General features: G+C 42.7%; 1 protein-coding gene across 2 annotated transcripts in view; it reads left to right on the forward strand.

The window, feature by feature from the left end:
- Positions 1-21111, forward strand: part of CLUAP1 (clusterin associated protein 1) — a 57584-nt gene that overhangs the window by 20265 nt on the left and 16208 nt on the right. For both annotated transcript variants that reach the window (XM_032231233.1, XM_032231232.1), the window contains exons 6-9: positions 4717-4800; positions 7408-7541; positions 9695-9836; positions 20415-20487. In XM_032231233.1, the coding sequence (XP_032087124.1) occupies positions 4717-4800; positions 7408-7541; positions 9695-9836; positions 20415-20487 (433 nt within the window). The remainder of the gene's footprint in view (positions 1-4716; positions 4801-7407; positions 7542-9694; positions 9837-20414; positions 20488-21111) is intronic.

Raw genomic sequence — 21111 nt, forward strand, 5'->3', positions numbered from 1 at the left:
CCTGTGGCCATGCTGGGTATCGATTCTGTTTCATTTGATGTTAGCTTTCTTTCCTGAATGCGTAAAGGCCAATGGCATCTCTGCGGAATATTTTGAATTTATGTTAATTGCTTTAAAATGACTTTCTGCTTTCGCTCATCAGCATTAATTGCTACATTGATGCTCTCCTGGTTTCTAATGAGTGGATGTGGCAGAATAACGCAAACAGAAAGGAGCACTTAGCCTCCTTCAAAAAATACTGTTTTTCTAGGTTCTACATTTAGGCAAGAAAAACAAAATGCACAGGTACAGTATAGGTGGTACCTCCCTTATAGTAGTAAATGTGAATGGGATCTTGGAGTTCTAGTGGACAACCATTTAAATAGGAGCCAGCCGTGTGCTGCAGCTGCCCAAAAAGCCAACACAGTTCTAGGCTACATAAACAGAGGGATAGAATCATGATCCTGTGAAGGGTTAATACCACTTTATAAGGCCTTGGTAAGGCCACACTTGGAATGCTGAATCCAGTTTTGGTTGCCATGGTGTAAAAAAGATGTGGAGACTCTGGAAAGAGTGCAGAGAAGAGCAACCAAGATGTTTAGGGGATTAGAGGCTAAAACATATGAAGAACAGTTGCTGGAATTGGGTTTGTCTAGTCTGATGAAAAGAAGGATTAGGGGTGACGTGATAGCAGTCTTCCAATATCTCAGGGGTTGTCCCAAAGAAGAGGGAGTCAAGCTGTTCCCCAAAGCACCTGAAGGCAGGACAAGAAGCAATGAGTGGAAACTAATCAAGGAGAAAAGCAACTTAGAACTAAGGAGAAATTTCCTGACAGAACAATTAATCAGTGGAACAACTTGCCTCCATGAGTTGTGAATGCTCCAACGCTAGAAGTTTTTAAGAAGATGTTGGATAGCTATTTGTCTGAAGTGGTGTAGGGTTTCCTGTCTAGGCAGGGGGTTGGACTAGAAGACCTCCATGGTCCCTTTCAATTCTGCTATTCTATTCTATTTATTAATAGTAATAATCTCATTTTTGAGCATGGCTAATCCTTGATTTATAACCGTTCGTTTAATGAATATTTTTGCTCAACTCTCAAATTTCAGAAATGAATGCTACTGCCAGGGTAGAACTGAATAGGACTGCTATTCCCAACCATGGATCTGTCAGGAGTTTTAGTATAATTCTAATAACACTCCCCTAATTTGCTTGCAATGGGCATTTCCTGCAGATAAAAATGTTTTTTTCTTGCATCTGTGATACGCTAAGAAAGCATAGAAGATTTTGTATGTTCAAAGAGTGCCCTCTGCCCACTTGTGATTTGGCCAATCAAATTAAGATTCAGAAGCTGCAATCCTCCATTCATCATTCCGAAATTCTTGCTGCCCGTTGCTTTGAGCTCACTTGTCAGCTGGTGTTATTCTGCAGCAACTTTCAAAGAGAAAAATCCCTGCAGATGTAAACAGAGTTCATGAGAAGAGTAAAATGAAATGTACTAACAAATAATGCCTCTTTACAGCCAATACAAGCAACACAAAATTCACTAGTTGTTACACTCAAAGCAATGAGAGGCAGGATTTGATTGTGTGTTCTGCACTTCATTGATATATGTATTCATTCATCCGCTTACTGATTTCTCTTTTCTTTTTTTCCAATTTTTTTTTTACAAATATATCAAATCAATGCGCGAACAGTGTGGCACCTGGGTGTCATATTCTCCTACAAATAAAACTAATAAAGTTAATGATAATTGTTACATTCAATCAACTTATATATTTCTAATAATGATACATATATTAGGTGGCAATCTGTCATTATTCAATTATTCCATGTTTTCTCTTATTATTACTTTTATTTTATTATATGAAGATGTATTCACATATTCCCCCTTCTCTTATTTCTATCCCTTATTCTAGCTTTTAATCGCATCACCCTTTACTAAAAGACTTTTCCTTTCTATCTTAGTTAACTTCCAATCATGTCATCTACCTAAAAAAAGAAAAGAGAAAAGCAAAAGCAAATCGGAACAACAAAAAAGAGAAATCATCAATCCATTGTCTCTTGCCCGTTTCAATACTTTAATTGCTATGCTTTTTTTGACTTGTCTCCCAGATTTCTCTCTTGAATCTTTATCTCTGTCTACATCTGTTTCTTCATTGTTCAGGCTCGGTTTTCTTCCACCGCTACCCTCTTCCACTGCCTAGGTTCCAAGATTTCTGGCTAGACCCCTCCTGTGCTTTCACTTATTGATTCTTCCTGTGGCCATCAATTCTCAATTCATCAATGCAAATTGGCAACCAAGGATGCTAATTCTGGACCGTACTCCAGAATCTAGTGCAGTGCCTGTGGGGAACAGCCAGGTTTTTGAGCCTTTAAAAAAGGACCAATAGGATTGGGGGCATCTAAAGCACATCAGGATGGGGACCAAGCTGTTCCACAACCACAACAGCGCAAACGTTTGAAAAAGCCTTGAGATAGACATGTTTCACTTCACATCTAAGCTATGATCAACCATGTGTCAGAACTAATAACACACTGAGAAGGTGGCTTCTGGCAATCTTTCTCATATCCTCTTCTAGCTGGATCGCCTCCGTTTATCATTTTTAATACAGGCAACACGATTACATAGGCCAAATGGGGCACATTTAGGATTAAAATTGGCAACTTCCTCCATTAAACAGAAATTCCCTTTTCCTTCTTCATTTCTATCTCTCCAGCAGCAAGTTGGTGGGAAGGAGGCAGTTACTATATTTTTCAGAATATAAGACACACCTTTCCCCCCAAAAAAAGAGGGTGGAAATCTGGGTGTGTCTTATACACTGAATACAGCATTTTTGGTCTCCCGAAAACCTGCCCCGCGCATTCCAGTTTTCATAAAAATGGACACGCAGAGGGTTTGGGAGGCCTGTAGAGTGCTTCTAGGGCCTGGGGAGGGCAAAAATGCGTGAAAACGGGCCCATTTTTCACAAAATTAGGATGTTTTTGCCCACCCAAGCCCCCAGGAGTACTTTGCAGGCCTCCCAAACCCTCTGCATGCCCCTTTTTTCACAAAAAAATGGGGCATGCAGAGGGTTTGGGAGGCCTGCAGAGTGCTCCTGGGGGCCGAGGAGGGGAAAAACCTTTTTAGATTTTAATTTACCTCTTCAAAATCTTGATGCGTCTTATACCGTGGTGCGTCTTATACTCTGAAAAATACGATAGCTTTTATCGGAAGTTTGATTTCAAAGGAAGTTTGAAGTTAAGCTAAGGCTGTGGATTGTCCACTTCTGCTTCTCCAAAGCACCAGAGAACAGGACAAGAAGCAATGGGGAGAAGATGATTAAAGTAGACTCAATCTAGAACTAAGGAGAAATTTCCTGACAGTGAGAACAATTACCATATTTTTCAGAGTATAAGATGCACCGGAGTATAAGATGCACCAAGGTTTTGAAGAGGCAAATTAAAAAAAAAAGTTTTTGCACTCTTCAGACCTCCCGAAAACAGCCCATTTTTCATGAAAATGGCCCAGTTTTTTTCTCAAAAATAAAAAAATAAAAAATAAGGGCGTGAATAGCTTTTAGGAGGCTTGAATAGAGTGCTGGGGGGGGGGGGAAATGTGTCTTTGCTTTTAAAACTGTTACAAAGAGGTTTTCCCTTTCTCACCTGTTTTCTACATCATGCTATATTAGAGTAGAATAAAATAAAATAGGAGTTAGGGAATAGAATACAATACAGTACAATAACAAAATTGGAAGGGACCTTAGAGATCTTCTAGTCCAACCGCCTGCTTAGGCAGGAAACCTTACACCAGACAAACGGTTCTCCAACATCTTCTTAAAAACTTCCAGTGTTGGAGCATTCACAAATTCTGGAGGCAAGTTGTTCAGGTAGTCCTTGACTTACGACCACAATTGAACCCAAATTTTTTACTGCTAAGCAAGACAGTTGCTAAGTGAATTTTGCCCCATTTTACGACCTTGCTTGCCACCGCTGTTACACAAATCACTTCAGTTTGCAAGTTAGTCTCTTAGTTAGTTGTGAAGGGAATCTGGCTTCCCCCTTAACTGTGCTTGTCAGTAGGTCGCAAAAGGGAATCACGTGACGCCAGGGCGCTTCAACCGTCATAAATATGAAAACAATTGCCAAGTGTCTGAATTTTGATCACCTGACGCTGCAACGGTCAGACATGTGACTCAATCACTTTCTTCAGTGCCACCGTGACTTCGAACGTTCACAAAATGACCTCTGTCGTAAGTTGAGGACTACCTGCAATGCTCCTAATAATGATGGAATCGCAGCTATTATTGCTTTGATCAGTAAACCATGGTTAGTAAAACTGTGGCTTAATTAAGATGCATTCCCAACCGGTGACTTCTAAAACGATTCTCGACGTGACACGTGAGCCTCCTCTGAAAGCCAGGGGAGCGTATATGTTACTCCTCGGTCTTTTGGCCCATCTCATTTTAATAAAGCATCATTTAAATGGATGTCGACGGACTAGATTTTTATCTGTTAACAAAGAGATTACACCAAAGAGGGTTGCCAGCTTGGAAGATGAACGATAGCAATTAAAGCAAATTCTCATTTCCTCCTCGCAAGGCTTCCTACATTTGGGAATCGATTCTCCTCCTAAATCCATAGTTGCTGCCAAGAAAGGGGGGAAAACATATCTAATGTCCGTAACAATATCTTTCTGGGTTTTGTCCTTGTTTGCGCTTTTGTTTCATTTTGTTTCTTTTTCTTGTTTTCCCCTCTCAGGAACTGAGAACAGAAGCAATTGGAAGACCTCTTGAGATCAACGAAACCGAGAAAGTGATGAGCGTTGCCATCAAAGACATTTTGGTAAGGATGAGGGGGTTTTCAGCGCAGAGGCTTTGTTAGTATTGTGACTTGCCAGTGGCCAAAACTGTTGTGGCCCACTTACAGTATAAAGCTTTTTTATTTTTTATTTTATCACACTGAAAAAAAAATCGGAAGCCAACTACTTTTTTTTTTCCTTCTTCCTTTTTTTTTCTGTTCTGCTCTTCTTTTCCCTTACACTTTCTTACCTTTCGTTTCCATTCAACACTCACTTGGCAATGGATTCATATTTATGATGTGCGCAGTGACCCCTTTTGCGACCTTCTGACAAGCAAAGTCAATGGGGAAGCCAGAGTCACTGCACAGCTGTGTTACTAATTTAACGACTGCCTTGATTCACTGAACAAATGTGGTAAGAAAAGTCGTAAAATGGGGTAAAAACTTGTTGTGGCCCACTGGCGGACAGCCGAGCTGGCAGCAGAGTCGGGGAGGTTGGGGAGGCTCTGATGAGGACTCTGTGTCGGAGGCAGAGAGGGGGCCAGAGCTGTCTGGCAGTTCTCAGCTGCCTTCGGAGCTAGACAGCAGTGAGGCAGAGGATCAGCTGGAGCCTGTTCCCAGTGTGCACATGCGCAGAGTTGCCAGACGAAGGGAACAGCTAAGGAACAGGGGTCAACTTGGGAGTAAAGCCACAGGTGGACAGTGAATGCCCCCTCCCATAGGAAATAAAAGAGGAGCGAAAGGGGAGTGGGCTTTTTCAGGAAACAATTTGTTCCTTTGTTTCAGGAGTGTGAAGATCTGTCCGTGAATCTCAGAGACTCTGTGCCAAGTCTTTCCTTACACAGCACAGTCTTTCCCAGCATGAGGCTCTTCTCCAGAGAGTCCTTCCTTCTCATTAGGTGGCCAAAGTATTTGAGTTTCATCTTCAGGATCTGGCCTTCTAAAGAGCAGTCAGGGTTGTTGTCTGACAACACAAAGTTTATTAAGCACTAACAAAATGTAAACAATAGAAAATCAATAAAATCTTTTCTTTAAAGGTCCTTGAACATTAAACAGGGCAGTTTCAAAGGGTAAAATATGTTTGCTTTCTTTTGTTGCTAAGGAAAAGACTCACACACACAAAAAAAGGTGGGACAACTTTCCATCCTGACCCTCCTTTGCTTCGTTCACTCTTTGTTCCTCAAGACTCTCATTTGTTCAGCACAAACTGGTCAAGGAGTTCTGTAGAGGAACACTAAATGTAAATAAATTTCCCTCGAGGGTTAAATGCAAGTTTCGATTACCTTCGGGGATGGCAAAACCAACTGTTATAATTAAAGAGAAGAACCTATCTTTTGTGTCCACTTGGAAACCACGTCTGGACTTAGTACTTGAAAATGGTTGAAAAAAACCCGAATCCTTGATTTTAGGATTGGAAGGAGTAGAATGACTTTGTACTTATAGAAACGGCTTGAAACATTTTGGAAATGTAAAGGCAAAGGTTGAAGTTGTAAGATTGTTGTTGTTGTTGTTGTAGTTGTTTTATATTTTATCCCACTGAAAAAAGTCGGAAGCCAACTACTTTTTTTTCCTCCTTCCTTTTTTTCTGCATCTCTCTTCTTTTCTCTTACACTTTCTCACCTTTTGTTTCCATTCAACACTCACTTGGCAATGGATTCATATTTATGACGGGTGCCGTGTCCTGAGGGGGTCGTGTGATCCTCCTTTTGCGACCTTCTGACAAGCAAAGTCAATGGGGAAGCCAGATTCACTTCACAGCTGCGTTACTAATTTAACAACTGCCGTGATTCACTTAACAAATGGGGCAAGAAAAGTCATAAAATGGGGCTAAACTGTTGTGGCTCGCCGGCGGACAGCAAAGCTGGCAGCAGAGTCGGACAGTGAGGCGGGGAGGAAAATGGGCCAGTCCCGGGGGTTGAAGAAAACTCAAAACGAGGGCTCTGCATTGTAGGCAGAGGGGGGAGTTAGACAGCAGTGAAGCAGAGGAACAGCTGGAGCCTGTGTCCCATGTGCGCATGCGCAGAGCTGCCAGAAAACAAGAAGAACTAAAAAAGCAGGGTCGACTTGAGAGGTGATTGGCCCCTCCCATAGGAAACAAAAGAGGAATGAATGGGGAGTGGGCTTTTGCAGGAGACAGTTTGTTCATTCGGTCTGGAAAGTTCTGTTTGTGACTATAAGAGACTCTGTGCCAAGTTTTGCCTTGCTCTCTGTTTGGAAACTAGTTATCTGGCAGCACTCCAAGCGAGATAAGGTTCGTGTTGATAAACATTCCTTGGAAAGACTGTTTGCTAAAGCTTTGCTGACTGTGAATGAAAGGAATTCACAGTCATGTAAATAAAAGAGGTCAGGACCAAGGTTTTGCTTCTTGCTTTCTAAGGAAATCTTGGTCAGAACAAAAACTTACTTAACAAATTTCTCACTTAAAAACATAAATTCTGGGCTCAATTGTGTTTGTAAGTTGAGGATTTTTAAGATGGTTCTCCATATCTTCCTTCTCGAGTTTATATCAAGGAGCTTTTTCGTCTTTGTCCTTCTTACTCTCGCCCATCTCACACCCACCTACTGTAGAGTCACAGGTGTCACTCTGGGTAGCCTACAATAGAATTGGTAGCTCCCCTCACCTACGTGCGACTTCTGATTTTTTTTTTCCAGGAGCAAGTCCAGAAAACCAATGACATGCTCAATAACGTGGCTGCCGATGAAGCCAGTTTGGAGGCCAAGATCGAAAAGAGGAAATCGGAGCTGGAGAGAAACCACAAGCGGTTGCAAACCCTGCAGAGTGTTCGGTAGGAGCCAAGGTCCTCTCGGTTCCTCCTAAAAGTTAGAGGTAGAAGTTAGGTGGGGTAGAGGTAGATTATAGAATATAGGGATGGATGGATGGATGGGTGGGTGGGTGGGTGGGTGGGTGTAGGTAGGTAGGGGTAGATTATAGACAGAATATAGATATAGATAGATGGATGGATCTCTATATTCTATCTATAATCTACCTCTACCTACCCACCTACCCATGGATGATAGATAGATAGATAGATGATAGATAGATGATAGATAGATGATAGATAGATAGATAGATAGATAGATAGATAGATAGATAGATAGATAGATAGATAGATAGATGATAGATAGATAGATGATAGATAGATAGATAGATAGATAGATAGATAGATAGATAGATAGACAGACATGTTAGTTTGTTTGTGTATGTATAGCATATGTATATGATGTGCCTGTATGTTTGTTTGTGTATGAGTGTGTGTGTGTGTGTGTATGTATGTATGTATGTATGTATGTATGTACACACATATACATATATATATTCTTTTGAGAGCGGGCATCAGAATTAATGTGTGCCAGTGCGTTCTCAATAAAAAATGACAATAAAAGTTATCTCATCTCATCTCGTTTTATCTATCTTATCTCTTATCTCTTGTCTTGTCTTTTATCCTGTCCTATCCTACCCTACCATCTTTCCAAATGAACAAGCATAGGCTGCTCAGAGCTTTACTCAATCGTTTTGGCTTAAGCTTTTCACTGTGACAACTTTTAAATCCACCACAAATGATTTATTTTTTTGTAAAAAAAAGGGGGGGGGATCGTTTCAGCAGGCAATTTATTTTCAGCAACTGATGGTACCTCACAAACTCATTGAGGCATCAACTACAGACGTCATAGCCCCCAGGAATGCCAGCCATGTTTCCTGCCTTCGGGACAGATCAGCCTGATGTTGCGCAGTGAAGAATTGGTGGCTGCTTGTCAGCCAGACTTTATATTTTGAGGGGTCCTTGTTGTTCTCTGAGCTGGTTGTTTTCTTGCAGACGTTTCATTACCCAAACCAGGTAAATGCCAGCGTTCCAAATATCATGCAGAATTAAATCAGAGTCAAAGGCAAAACTATCCTTAAAGTTCAAATTTAATAAGACAGGCATGTTGCCATCGTGCTATGGAATCCCAATTCTGGAAGTGACATCAGAATCCCACCCAGTTAAAAGTTCATGATCTTGTCCCCACACCCACAGTCCATCACATGGTCCAATCTTCTTCTTCCACGCTAGCACCTACGCCCAACTGCTTCTGATCAGGTGCAAAGGTGCGGAGACAAAAGATGACCTTGAGCTTCTAGAAAGGAATTTTTTATTTTGAAAACAACACATTCTACCCCTTGTTATCCCCCCCCCCCTTAATAAGAGTGTGGCAGGCCAAAGATTCTTAAAGGAACCGCTGCAGGACTGACAGTAACATCATCAGTGCTCTAGGTCAGGGGTCCCAGACCCCCAGAACCAGGACATGATCTCTTTGGAACCAAGCCACACATGTGGTGGGTAAGCACATGTATGTACTCTACTTGCAGAAATGCCTGCCACTCACACGGAACCATCCCCCCGATCCACCAAACCAGAAATGTTGGGGACTGCAGCTCTTAGATAACATTACAGAACCAATGATGTTACTTTGTTTGGGTAATGAAACATCTCCAAGCTACCGTATTTTTCAGAGTGTAAGATGCGCCTTAGTTTTGGGGGAGGAAAATGGGGGGATTCTGTCTACCTATGCATCTGTCTAGTGTCATTAGTCCTTAGCCAGGTCAACTTCAGCACATTAGTGCAGCGGCGATGTGCTCTGGAGATCCCAGCAGCCTTGAATGGGTCTCAAACGGAGCGTTTGGAGGCTGAAAATGCGAGGCGTGAAGCTCCAAAAATGCCATCCATCGTCTGTGGCAATCTCTACAGCCAGGAAGAGGACGACGGAGGCAGAAAAGTGGGGGCTGGGGTGTGGGCGGGGCTAATTCGGAGTATAAGATGCACCCAAATGTTCAGCCTCTTGGGGGGGGGGAGTGCATCTTACACTTCGAAAAATATGGTAGTTATAACCGATAAATCACGATTAAATAAATCATGGCTTACTGCAATGTTATCAACCCAGCTTTCCTTGTCCTTACCAGCCCAGCCTTTATGGATGAATATGAGAAAATTGAGGAGGAGTTGCAGAAACAATACAGCTGTTTTGTGGAGAAGTTTCGTAACTTGACTTACTTGGAACAGCAGCTGGATGACCAACACCGCATGGAGCAGGAGAGATTTGAGGTGAGCATTTCTGCACTCGAACTGCTTTAGTCTGAATTCAATGGTGAAAAGAGTAAAGTTCTACATTTAGGCAAGAAAAACAAAATGCACAGGTACAGTATAGGTGGTATCTTCCTCAATAGTAGTAACTGTGAGAGGGATCTTGGAGTCCTAGTGGACAACCATTTAAATAGGAGCCAGCCGTGTGCAGCAGCTGCCAAAAAAGCCAACACAGTTCTAGGCTGCATAAACATAGGGATAGAATCAAGGTCACATGAAGTGTTAATACCACTTTATAATGCCTTGGTAAAGCCACACTTGGAATACTGCATTCAGTTTTGGTCGCCATGATGTAGAAAAGATGTGGAGACTCTGGAAAAAGTGCAGAGAAGAGCAACAAAGATGATTAGGGGACTGTAGGCTAAAACATATGAAGAAGGGTTGCAGGAACTGGGTATGTCTAGTTTAATGAAAAGAAGGACTAGGGGAGACATGATAGCAGTCTTCCAATATCTCAGGGGCTGCCACAAAGAAGAGGGAGTCAAGCTATTCTCCAAAGCACCTGAGGGTAGGACAAGAAGCAGTGGGTGGAAACTAATCAAGGAGAGAAGGAACTTAGAACTGAGGAGAAATTTCCTGACAGTTAGAACAATTAATCAGTGGAACAGTTTGCCTCCAGAAGTTGTGAATGCCCCAACACTGGAAGTCTTTAAGAAGATGTTGGATAGCCATCTGTCTGTGTTCTGTAATCCTCAAGATATTGATTTTCATTTGTTCCAGAAAACTGCCTTCTTGTTAAAGATTAGCCAAAGATCCATAAAAATAAAATTGTACGATACCTCTAAAAAAATCCCACCTGGGTGATGAGAGACACTGTGAATAAATGGAGTTACAGTAGAGTCATTTGTAATTATGAGCCCATTTTCCCCAGCATTATGGTAAAGTCCATCGACCCATGCACTGGACTCTAGTAACGTAATTCGTCTTTTTTATTTTAAAAAAATGACTTACAGACATTTTAAGGAACTATAGAAATGCTTTGGGAATAGGTAGGTTAATTACTTTACCTGTCCAAGCCAATAGCTTGCTTTCTGCAGTGAGATACATCTTTGGCACATTAAACTTTACATAGTTGCATTTTAATTTCACAGCAATATAGTCCTTTATAAACTAAGGGAACTAATACTTTTAACCTTGCACTAGTGTGCATTATAGTTTCAACTTTCCAATTGGGAACCATAAATAGAAAACAAAATGCAGGCACAAAATACAGACATTAATATATTTATATTGTATTCTTACATAAACTTAGATATCCTTAATTCTTATTATAATTAGTTGGTCTATAATATTGTGCTTATTTTCTTCAGTTGAGTTGTTTAAATTAACTTTACAAATTCTGTTCTTGTGGTTTTCTTCTATGTTAGTTGTAACTTTATAAATCAATACATTTATAGAAGAATGTATAGAATGAACCAATGCATTTATAGAAGAAATTTGCAATTAAAACTTCAGGTGCTTCCTTCAAAGAACTTAAAGGCACTTTGGAATCTTCATCCCAGTATGTCTTTAAAATGAGGTTAGATGGCCATGTGTTTGAAAAAATAGGGTTTTTTTCCCCCTTTTTGCTTTACTAATTGCTTACCTTTTCAGCATATTTTCCAGAATTTATTTACTGCCAATGCTGGGAAGTCATTTATTTCAGCACCTTTTTGGAACTGCACTACAGTCCTTTCTAATCATTCTCTCCTTCTTCATATTAACAAAGTAATTAGAAATTAAATTGCAATCTTTGTAATGGACCTTTGCTGGCATTCTGATTTGCCTTTTTTGCCAGTTTAGCAAACACTTTAGTAAACCTGGTGCAAAGAAAATATCCTCTGGCCTCTATTTCTTGAGAGGATCAAGATACTCGGTTATGTGTTTGTTTTCCTGGAGTGTTTATAAGAAATTGTACTTTTTTTCTCCTTGCCTGGGGGGAGAAATGAATGTTTATAAGGTGATCTAATCCCTAAAACTCTTGGCAAATACAATGTTTTGTGTTCTTTGCTCTTATACCACAGCTGGTGATATGGGATAGATTACATTTTTAATTGAAAAAGAAAATCAAAGATTGAGCAAATATTTTGTCATCTCACTGAGACCCTCTGGATTACACACAACAAGCTTTTGAAAAGTTTCTTTTCCTGTTTATAAAGGCCAAGGAAAAGAAATTGCATTTCAGTATCTAAGTGTGTAATCAGGCCTATTCTTTTTTTGGTCTCTGCAGATTTAAAAAACAACAACATTGGTACAGTGGTTCTTGATTCACTTAACAACTGTGGCAAGAAAGGTCATAAACGGAGAAAAACTCACAACAATGGTCTCATTTAGCAACAGATACATTGGGCTCAATTGGGGTTATAAATCAAGGACTACTTAGAGAATTGATATGGCCATCCACTCACTCTCACTGACTTACAGAAAATGATATTTTTCAGTCTATAAGATGCTCCGGACTATAAGACACATCTAGCTTTTGGGGAGGAAAACAAGAAAAAAAATCTGCCTCCCAGCATCCATTGGTATTCATTTGGCTAATGTCCTTACAGCAAACAACAAACAGCTTGGTCATCTTCAGCACGTTATCGCAGCCTGATTTAGCATGAGCAGCTGATTGGCGGTTGGATTGGTCTTCCAGAATACTGCCAATCAGCTCTTCCAGGCTGCTCGGATCACCACCACCCACTGCTGCTGCCACACGTCCCATTTTGGGCCTCTATAAGCCCCATTTTTGGCCTCCACATGTTCCGTTTTGGGTCCGTTCCAGGCCCCATAATGTTGCATTTGAAGGCTCTAATGCTTATGTCCATCTAGTCACCCTGGCTCTACCCTGAATTAAGGAATTGCAGGGTTACAAAAAGGGAGTTGCATGGAAGGCTCTGTGTTAGAACCAGTGGAAACAATGTGCATGAAATAAGATCTTGCAATTCCGGTGTTCACAATTCCCTCTCCCGCCCTAACTCCTCATCGGCTTGTCCCAGATGCACATGTGTCGCTTCTGATATGCATGAAGACAACTGTGACATTCTAAGATAGTATGATTTCTCTTAGCTGGCTTTCCGAAGCCCCATATGCTGAACAAAGTCCTCTGTCAGAATTAATTTGCCTGACAAACTTTTTCAAGCATGGCAAAATGTTCCTGTGTGTTTTTATCCCACGGCGTATTCCTATAAAGCCTATGCATTCAACCAACTCACCAAAGTAAACTAATGCACTAGAACTTTTGAACGCATCAGGAGAATAGCAAATGAGCTTTTATTGAATCATTACAATTCATACTTTTCACCCGCTCCAGAGAGAAAAGTAAGCAAATAAATAGGAGAACCTGTTGAAGTCATTTCGGATACAATGGAAGCATACTTGAATTTAATTGGAGATGTCCCCAATTGAAAAGCTTTGCAAAGAGTGGGCCACTGAAGGAAAGGACTCATTATGAAGGAACGTACATTGGTAACACATCGCAGTCCCTTAATGATTCTTCTACAAACAACAACAACCGAAAACAGTGTGGTTCCCTGATGGCAGAGATCGACCCCTAGGCCCCTAATATATGGGGTGCCGCAGGGTTCGGTCCTGTCCCCCCTACTTTTTAATATCTACATGAAACCGCTGGGCGAGATCATTCGACGGCACGGGATAAAATACCACCAGTATGCGGACGATACACAGTTGTATCTGTCCGCCACGTGCCAACTCAATGAAGCGATGGACGTGATGAGCCAGGGCCTTGAGGCTGTTAGAGACTGGATGGGGGTTAACAAGCTTGTACTCAATCCAGATAAGACCGAGTGGCTGTTGTGCTTCCCTCCCACTAATTGGCCAAGTGTTCCATCTCTCAGGCTGGGGGGTCAAATACTATGCCCCTCAGACAGGGTCCGCAACTTGGGAGTCCTCCTGGACCCACAGCTGACTTTTGAACACCATTTGTCAGCTGTGACCAGGGGGGCATTTGCCCAGGTTCGCCTGGTGCACCAGTTGCGTCCCTACCTGAACCGGGAGGCTCTCACAACAGTCACTCGTGCCCTTGTGACCTCTAGGCTGGAGTACTGCAATGTGCTCTACATGGGGCTGCCCTTGAAGAGTATTCGGTGACTTCAGCTGGTCCAGAATGCAGCCGCGCGAGCGATCGTGGGTGCACCTCGTTTCACCCACGTAACACCTATCCTCCGCGAGCTGCACTGGCTGCCTGTTGATCTCCGGGTGCGCTTCAAGGTCTAGTTGTCATCTACAAAGCCCTTCATGGTATTGGATCTGGGTACTTGAGAGACCGCCTACTGCCAATCACCTCCACTAGGCCAATAAGATCCCATAGATTAGGCCTCCTCCGAATTCCATCAGCCGGTCAATGTCGACTGGCAACTACCCGGAGGAGAGCCTTCTTGGTGGCTGCTCCGACCCTATGGAACGAACTCCCCGTGGAGATTCGTACCCTCACCACCCTCCAGACCTTCCGCGTAGCCCTTAAAACCTGGCTGTCCCGACAAGCCTGGGGCTAAAGACTTCAACCCCACCCGAATAGTATGACTGTTGTGCTTTTTAACGATGTATTGTCTTCATGTGTATAACTTGTTTTGTCCTTCCCTTCCCCTGAATTGTGAGCCGCCCTGAGTCCCCTCAGGGAAAAGGGCGGCATACAAATAAAGTTAAATCCTAAATCCTAAATCTCGGTTTACCAGCATTTACATCTTGTTCCCATACCTCTTGGCCTTCTCTCCCAGACATAATTTTAAATGTAAAGCTCTTTGTGTCCAAGGATACATTATGTTCAAGCAAAAAAAAAGGGATAAACTCTTATGAGTTGGAATTTGACATTTCCGTTGTCTTCTTCCCTGGACCTCTGTGCTTGTCGCTGTTGAGTTCTTGCATAAGATTAATGTTTCTCGCTCTTGCATGTCAAATGAGGAAGGATTGTGAAAACTTAAAAGGCCCTTCTGGATTGAACTGTGAGGATACGAAGAGTAGCTCTGGAGTGTTTAGGGGAAGGGAAGCTTACCAGGGGTTGCAAAGAAGCAAGAAGTATCAGCTCTTCTGGTATACCTTATCTTTGACTATTTTGATGAAAGTGCTAAGGATGTTTTAAGGATAGAGTACAATAGAGCTGGAAGGCACCTTGGAGGTCTTCTAGTCCAACCCCCTGTTCAAGCAGGAGACCCTGTAGCATTCCAGATAAATGTTTGTCTCAGTTTCTTCTTAAAAACCCTCAGTGATGAAACACCCACAACTTCTGAAGGCAAGCTGTTCCACTGGTTAATTGTCCTCACTGTTAGGAAGTTTCTTTTTAATTCCAGCTTGCTCCTCTCCTTGATTAATTTCCATTCATCGTTTCTTGTCATGCCTTCTAGTGCTTTGGAAAATAGATCAACCCCCTGTTCTTTGTGACAGTTCCTTAAATATTGGAATGCTGCTATCATGTTCCCGCTTAGTCCTTCTTTTTTCTAGTCTAGCCGTACCCAATTCCTGCAACCATTCTTCATATGTTTCAGTCACCAGGCCTTTAACGTTTAATTAAATGTTCTTTAATTAAAGAGCATTTAGATTAAATGTTTATGTTTAAGGATGTTTAAGGAATTTTTATTCCTTGAGGAAGAAGATGAAGTTTCCAAGCTTCTTGAATGAGAAGCGAAATTATTTAATTCTTCTTCTTCTTCTTCTTCTTCTTCTTCTTCTTCTTCTTCTTCTTCTTCTTCTTCTTCTTCTTCTTCTTCTTCCTCCTCCTCCTTTCTTCTTCTTCTTCTTCTTCTTCTTCTTCTTCTTCTTCTTCTTCTTCTTCTTCTTCTTCCTCCTCCTCCTCCTCCTCCTCCTCCTCCTCCTCCTCCCCCTGCCCCTCCTCCTTCTCCTTCTTTTTCCTTCTTCCGCTTCTTCCTTCTTCTTCCTCTTCTTCTTCTTCCTTCTTCCTTCATTTTCCTCCTCCTTCTCCTCCAGAAAAATGCAGTCCAGCTGCCTTTTGAAAAAGCACTTTTGGGACCTCAGTCACTTAGCTTTGCCTGCTCAATCTTCCCAGTTGTATCTGCCCACTTTTGACATAGATAAAGCCAAGGATTGCAGAGCGAGTGGCAGTGTTCACCACAAATCTTTATGCCTAGGGATTGCCTCCTCTTTTACGAGTTCAAATATTTGGGGTTCCCTCAGCAAAGAAGCTCTTTTGGTGTCTAGCGAAGTCATCAGGCTACAAAACAGGGTACCATGAGTTCTAGCTCCACCTTAGGCTACAAGGATGACCTTGGGCAGTACCTCTGATTCAGCCGTAGGAAGAAGAAGGCAATGAAACCTTGTCAAGGAAACTGCAGGATAGTTTGCGGGAGAGGGCATCAGCTAAGACGTTCTTGCCCCCTGGTATATATATTTTAATTGGAAGTTGACAAACTGACAAACTGTCAGGTTCCGAAGGGTTAATGAAACCAGCCAAACACAGAAATGGTTTGTAAATGCAGTTTGTATTCTTCCTTCGGCACCAACTGACCAACAAAGCACTAAGGCAATGAATAAATTGTCAGAGCTGCCACCCTGTGCTTCCCACCACCTTCTATAGCTACATTGGTAATTAAGATAAGCAGCACCCCCATCACCTTGTGACCCAGAGTGGAACCACCTGGCAATTAATCATGGATTGTTAGCAGAAATTTCTTCAGTTTGTGTAGGTGGGACGGTGAGTCTTGGCAGCTGGCCCAGTCTTCCTGGAATGGCAGCTCCAGTCCTCTGAGCTGGCCGGAGCTGACACAGGGACTTGTCCAGGAAGTTGCCAGGAGTCAACAAAGAGGCACACCCAAACACAAAACAAAAGGAAGGGGAACCACTCACCCTTACTGCCATGGCTTATAACATTGATTCAGAAGTTAACTTTAGTTGTGTCAAGTAGGGTTCTAAGGAGAAGGTCAATTTCTTGTAGAGCAGAAGGAACACACAAGGGAGCCCAACTGGGAGAGGGATCTTGGAGTCTTAGTGGACAACCAGCTAAATATGAGCCAGCCGTGTGCAGCAGCAACCAAAAAAGCCAATGCAATCCTCAGTTGCCTTAACAGAGGGATACAATCAAGATCAAGGGAGGCACTAATACCACTCCATAAAGCCTTAGTAAGACCTCACCTAGAATACTGCATCCAGTTTTGGTCACCACACTATAAAAAAGATGTTGATCCTCTAGAACAGTGTTTCTCAACCTTGACAACTTGAAGTCCTGTGGACTTCAACTCCCAGAATCCCCCAGCCAGCATAGCTGGCTGGGGAATTCTGGGAGTTGAAGTCCAGAGGACTTCAAGTTGCCACGGTTGAGAAACACTGCTCTAGAAAAAGTGCAGAGAAGAGCAACAAAGATGATGAGGGGACTGGAGGCTAAAACATACGATGAATGGTTGAAGGAACTGGACCTGGCTAGTCTAGGGAAGAGAAGCACCAGGGGAAACATGATAGCAATCTTCCAATATTTGAGGGGCTGCCACAGAGAGGAGGGGGGTCAAGCTATTTTCCAAGGCACCTGAAGGCCAGATAAGGAAGAATGGATGGAACCTGGAAATGAGAGATTTTCTGACAGTGAGAACAATCAACCAATGGAACAGAAGTTGCCTTTGGAAGTTGTGGGAAAGCTTCACCGGAAGCTTTCAACAAGAGGCTGGACTACCATCTGTCAGAAATGGTGTAGGGTCTCCTGCTTGGGCTGGGTGGGCGGGGGGCTGGACTAGATGACCTACAAGGTCCCTTCCAACTCTGTTAATCTGTCATCTGTAAGGAGCCACAGCTTCTGTACGTTGGAAGAACAGAACAAGGCAATGCAGACTTTATGGATGTGTCCAGCAGTGACTTGAAGGCACCAGGACACCACTGCAGAATCACCAAAGCTGTGAAGGCAGCTTTGTAAAGAACCCTGTGGAATAAATAAGATCGTGCATTGCGGAGTTTTGGTGTTGATCAACCTCATTAACTGGTCTTTTTATTCTGCAGCTGCCTTTCTTTTCAGCTTTCCAACCTTCTTTGGGAGATAGCGATTCAAACTCCAGTCTAATCCAACTTCCAGGATCTGCATTCTCCTTTTATAATTTTCTGTAAAATGATTTATTACCTCAGCGCTTCCAAGAGTTTTTTTTTCTCCTCCCCCTCCTCAGCTTAAAGACTGAAGAGAAGAGGTCTAGGATATTCAACAGGCTATTAATTAGTACATAATCAATAGAAATAAATGAACATTTTCATCCTGGCCCTGTCAACATTGATTGCTAAAGATCCTTTGGCTTCATCACCAGCTGGAAGCCTCCTGTGGTGCAAATTAAAGCAAGACCAAGATAGAAGGAAAACAGATAATATGATTTATACCAGAGACAACCTGAATTTCCCCCTTCAATACCTGGATCAGTTCTGCCCAGAACTTAAAGTTTGGGTTGTTAATTCTACAAAGCTGTGATCCCATCACTTTGCAGAACGTTAGGTTGGAAGCAGGGAGACAGATTTCAGGATATTTATCGTCGTCCCGCGCCCCTGAGCAAAAATGGACTTGCCAAGGCAAATGCCTGTGATGTGTGGAGCAGAGAACACACCATCCCACTCAGCTTTTTGTGCATCGTGTTTGTTTATTTGCATACCGTCGCCGTGCCATCCCAGATCAAAAGCTTGAACCGTGAGAACTATAGATCTGTTTTTCTTTAAAAAAAGAAAAGCTTCATGTGAATGCAATGGAGTCAAACATCCTTGTTTTATGTCAGTGTAATTTGATATATCGTCAACTTGTCAGGCAAAAAACACAGCCTCCTATAAGCCTTTTTGCTCAGCGGCTAAGACGCGGAGCTTGTCGATCAGAAGTTCAGCAGTTCGAATCCCTAGCGTCGCTTAACTGAGTGAGCTCCTGTTACGGGAGGTCTGCCAACCTAGCAGTTTGAAAGCACGTAAGAAATGCAAGTAGAAAAATAGGGACCCTCTTTGGTGGGATGGTAACAGTGGTCCGTGCACCTTCGGCGTTGAGTCATGCCGGGCACATGACCACGGAGGCGTCTTCGGACAGCGCTGGCTCTTCGGCTTTGAAAGGGAGATGAGCTCCGCCCCCTAGAGACAGGAACAACTAGAACATATGTGCAAGGGGAACCTTTACCTTTACCTTGTAAACCTTTTGCTAGGATCACATACCAAACCTTGGTAAAGCACAGAGAAGCAGTTGCAACCTTAAAAATTTGAATCTCCCTGGCAAAAATTCCTTGAATTTTTCCCTGTAAGTTTCCATTCCCACAGCTAGAAAATGTGGCATTTGACAGCTAGGTAGGTTTCTTTGCTTGCAGGAAGGATAAATTGTATTCTCAGTTAAGTCTCCCATTTTTCAGTCTAAGAGCTTACTTAGGTATTATACAGAGGCTAATCGATGTTAAGTGCCCATCTCTCTCAAACCGTAAACATGCTGCAAAGTGGATTTAATCGGTGATCGAAGATGAACAGGAGAAAACGGAGGCATACAAGATTTTTTTTTTTAAAGTTTGTTTTTCAGGCAAGAGGGGAATTTTTTTAGTGGTCTTCTACTCCAGGAGACTTATGAGACACATAGGGAGGAAAGGGAACTGCCTATCCCAGGGGTCAGCAACCCACGGCTCTGGAGCTGCATGTGGCTCTTTCATCCCTCTGCTGCGGCTCCCTGTCACCAGTCGGCTCCACAATTGATAGGGCTTTTGGTTAGGACAGGTAGAGGAAAAAGGATGCAGCGCTAGGAGGAGACTCTATGGTGGGGGTACCGGACTTCTGGTTGGCAGAGGAAAAAGGACGCCACGCTGGGAGGAGACTCTATGGTGGGGGAACCGGACTTCCGGTCGGCTCCAGAATTGAACAGGGGACTTCTGTTTACGACCTTTGAGTGTTTAAGATTGCCGATCCCAGGCCTATCCTAATGAAGAGAAGGGTTAAGATACATGATAGGTATTTTCTGGTACTTGAGGCGCTGTCTCAGAGAAGAGAGGGTCGATCTCTTCTCCAAACCACCTGAGGCCAGGAGAAGAAGCTATGGGTGGAAACTAATCAAGGAGAGATCTAACCTAGAACTAAGTAGCCATTTCCTGACATTGACATATCCTTCCATGTGTCTTTGTGTTTGACTGTGAATATGTGTGCGTTAAACACATAACTAAGACATATTTAATATGAAACTTCAGATCTGCATTACAGAGCACCATAAAGCTATTTTGGGGCTCTTTTTGAAATTCAATAATTTAAACATATTTCTTCCCTTTAAATGCTGGTGGTTATACTATTCGGTTAATCCCAAAGGCAATTATAATATTCCAGCCACAAAGATAAAATACTGTATTTTCTCAGGTATCCCTGAAATAATAAAAATGGGATTTAATTATGTCTCTAGTGCCTGAAGTTTTCCCCCCCTTCTTCTTAGGCTTAGCCAACATGCTTTCCTCACTACATTTGTAAGGTGTTTTTTTTTAAAAAAAATATTCTTTCTTACGGTGGAACCTGAGACTGCATATCAGTTCTCAATTTCTGGGCCTAAGCTGTCTTTCCAAAGCCTTTTCTCCCATCCTGGTTGTCTCCTAAGTCGAGGGATTCTCCAGCAGTGACTATCCTAATTTTGATCTTCCCTTACAGGAAGCAGAAAATACCCTGCGCATGATGCAAAATAAGCTGAAGGAGGAAGAGAAACGTTTGCTGAAGAGTGGAAGTGAGTTACGGATCCCGTTGCAACTGGTATGCTGCGCACAGGGCTGGATGTTCTAGTCAGGCAAGCACACTGCGCACACAGGCGCATGCCACCACCCTGCAACACCCAGCTGCTCGGTGGAGGTTGCGCATGCTTTGCGCACCTGCGCAATTGGCACAGTTGCTTCAAAAACAGGCAAGGAATGCAGGTGAGCCAAACGAGCCACCGTTCCGGTACGGTGGCTGCTGCTCCCGGCTACCACCAGTACGGCCGTACCGAGCCGTACCGCCCAGAACCCACCACTGGTTCAGCGACTTCCAAGTAGTTTCTTTATTGTTGCTCGCTGAGAGACAGACTAAAACTATCTGCATAACTATAGACGAGCTCTATGAACTGCTAGGGAGTATCCATCTTTGCCTTCTTCCTGACTACCAGACAATCCAAGTTCCACTTCCTCTTTGCTCTCGGGGAAGCAGCCCTTCCCATCTGGGAATCCAGACTACATTCCATCACACCTGTGACACCCCTCCATCTATACCACCACTCTTATTTCAACTAGCAGAAAGGCAATTAAATGAAACACGTTCATTGAACATTTTTCGCCTTCTCTCACATTGTTCTCAAATGATAAAAGTGTTGGCTTTT

The sequence above is a fragment of the Thamnophis elegans genome, chromosome 14 (genome assembly GCF_009769535.1).
Source record: "Thamnophis elegans isolate rThaEle1 chromosome 14, rThaEle1.pri, whole genome shotgun sequence".
Taxonomy (NCBI): Eukaryota; Metazoa; Chordata; class Lepidosauria; order Squamata; family Colubridae; genus Thamnophis; species Thamnophis elegans.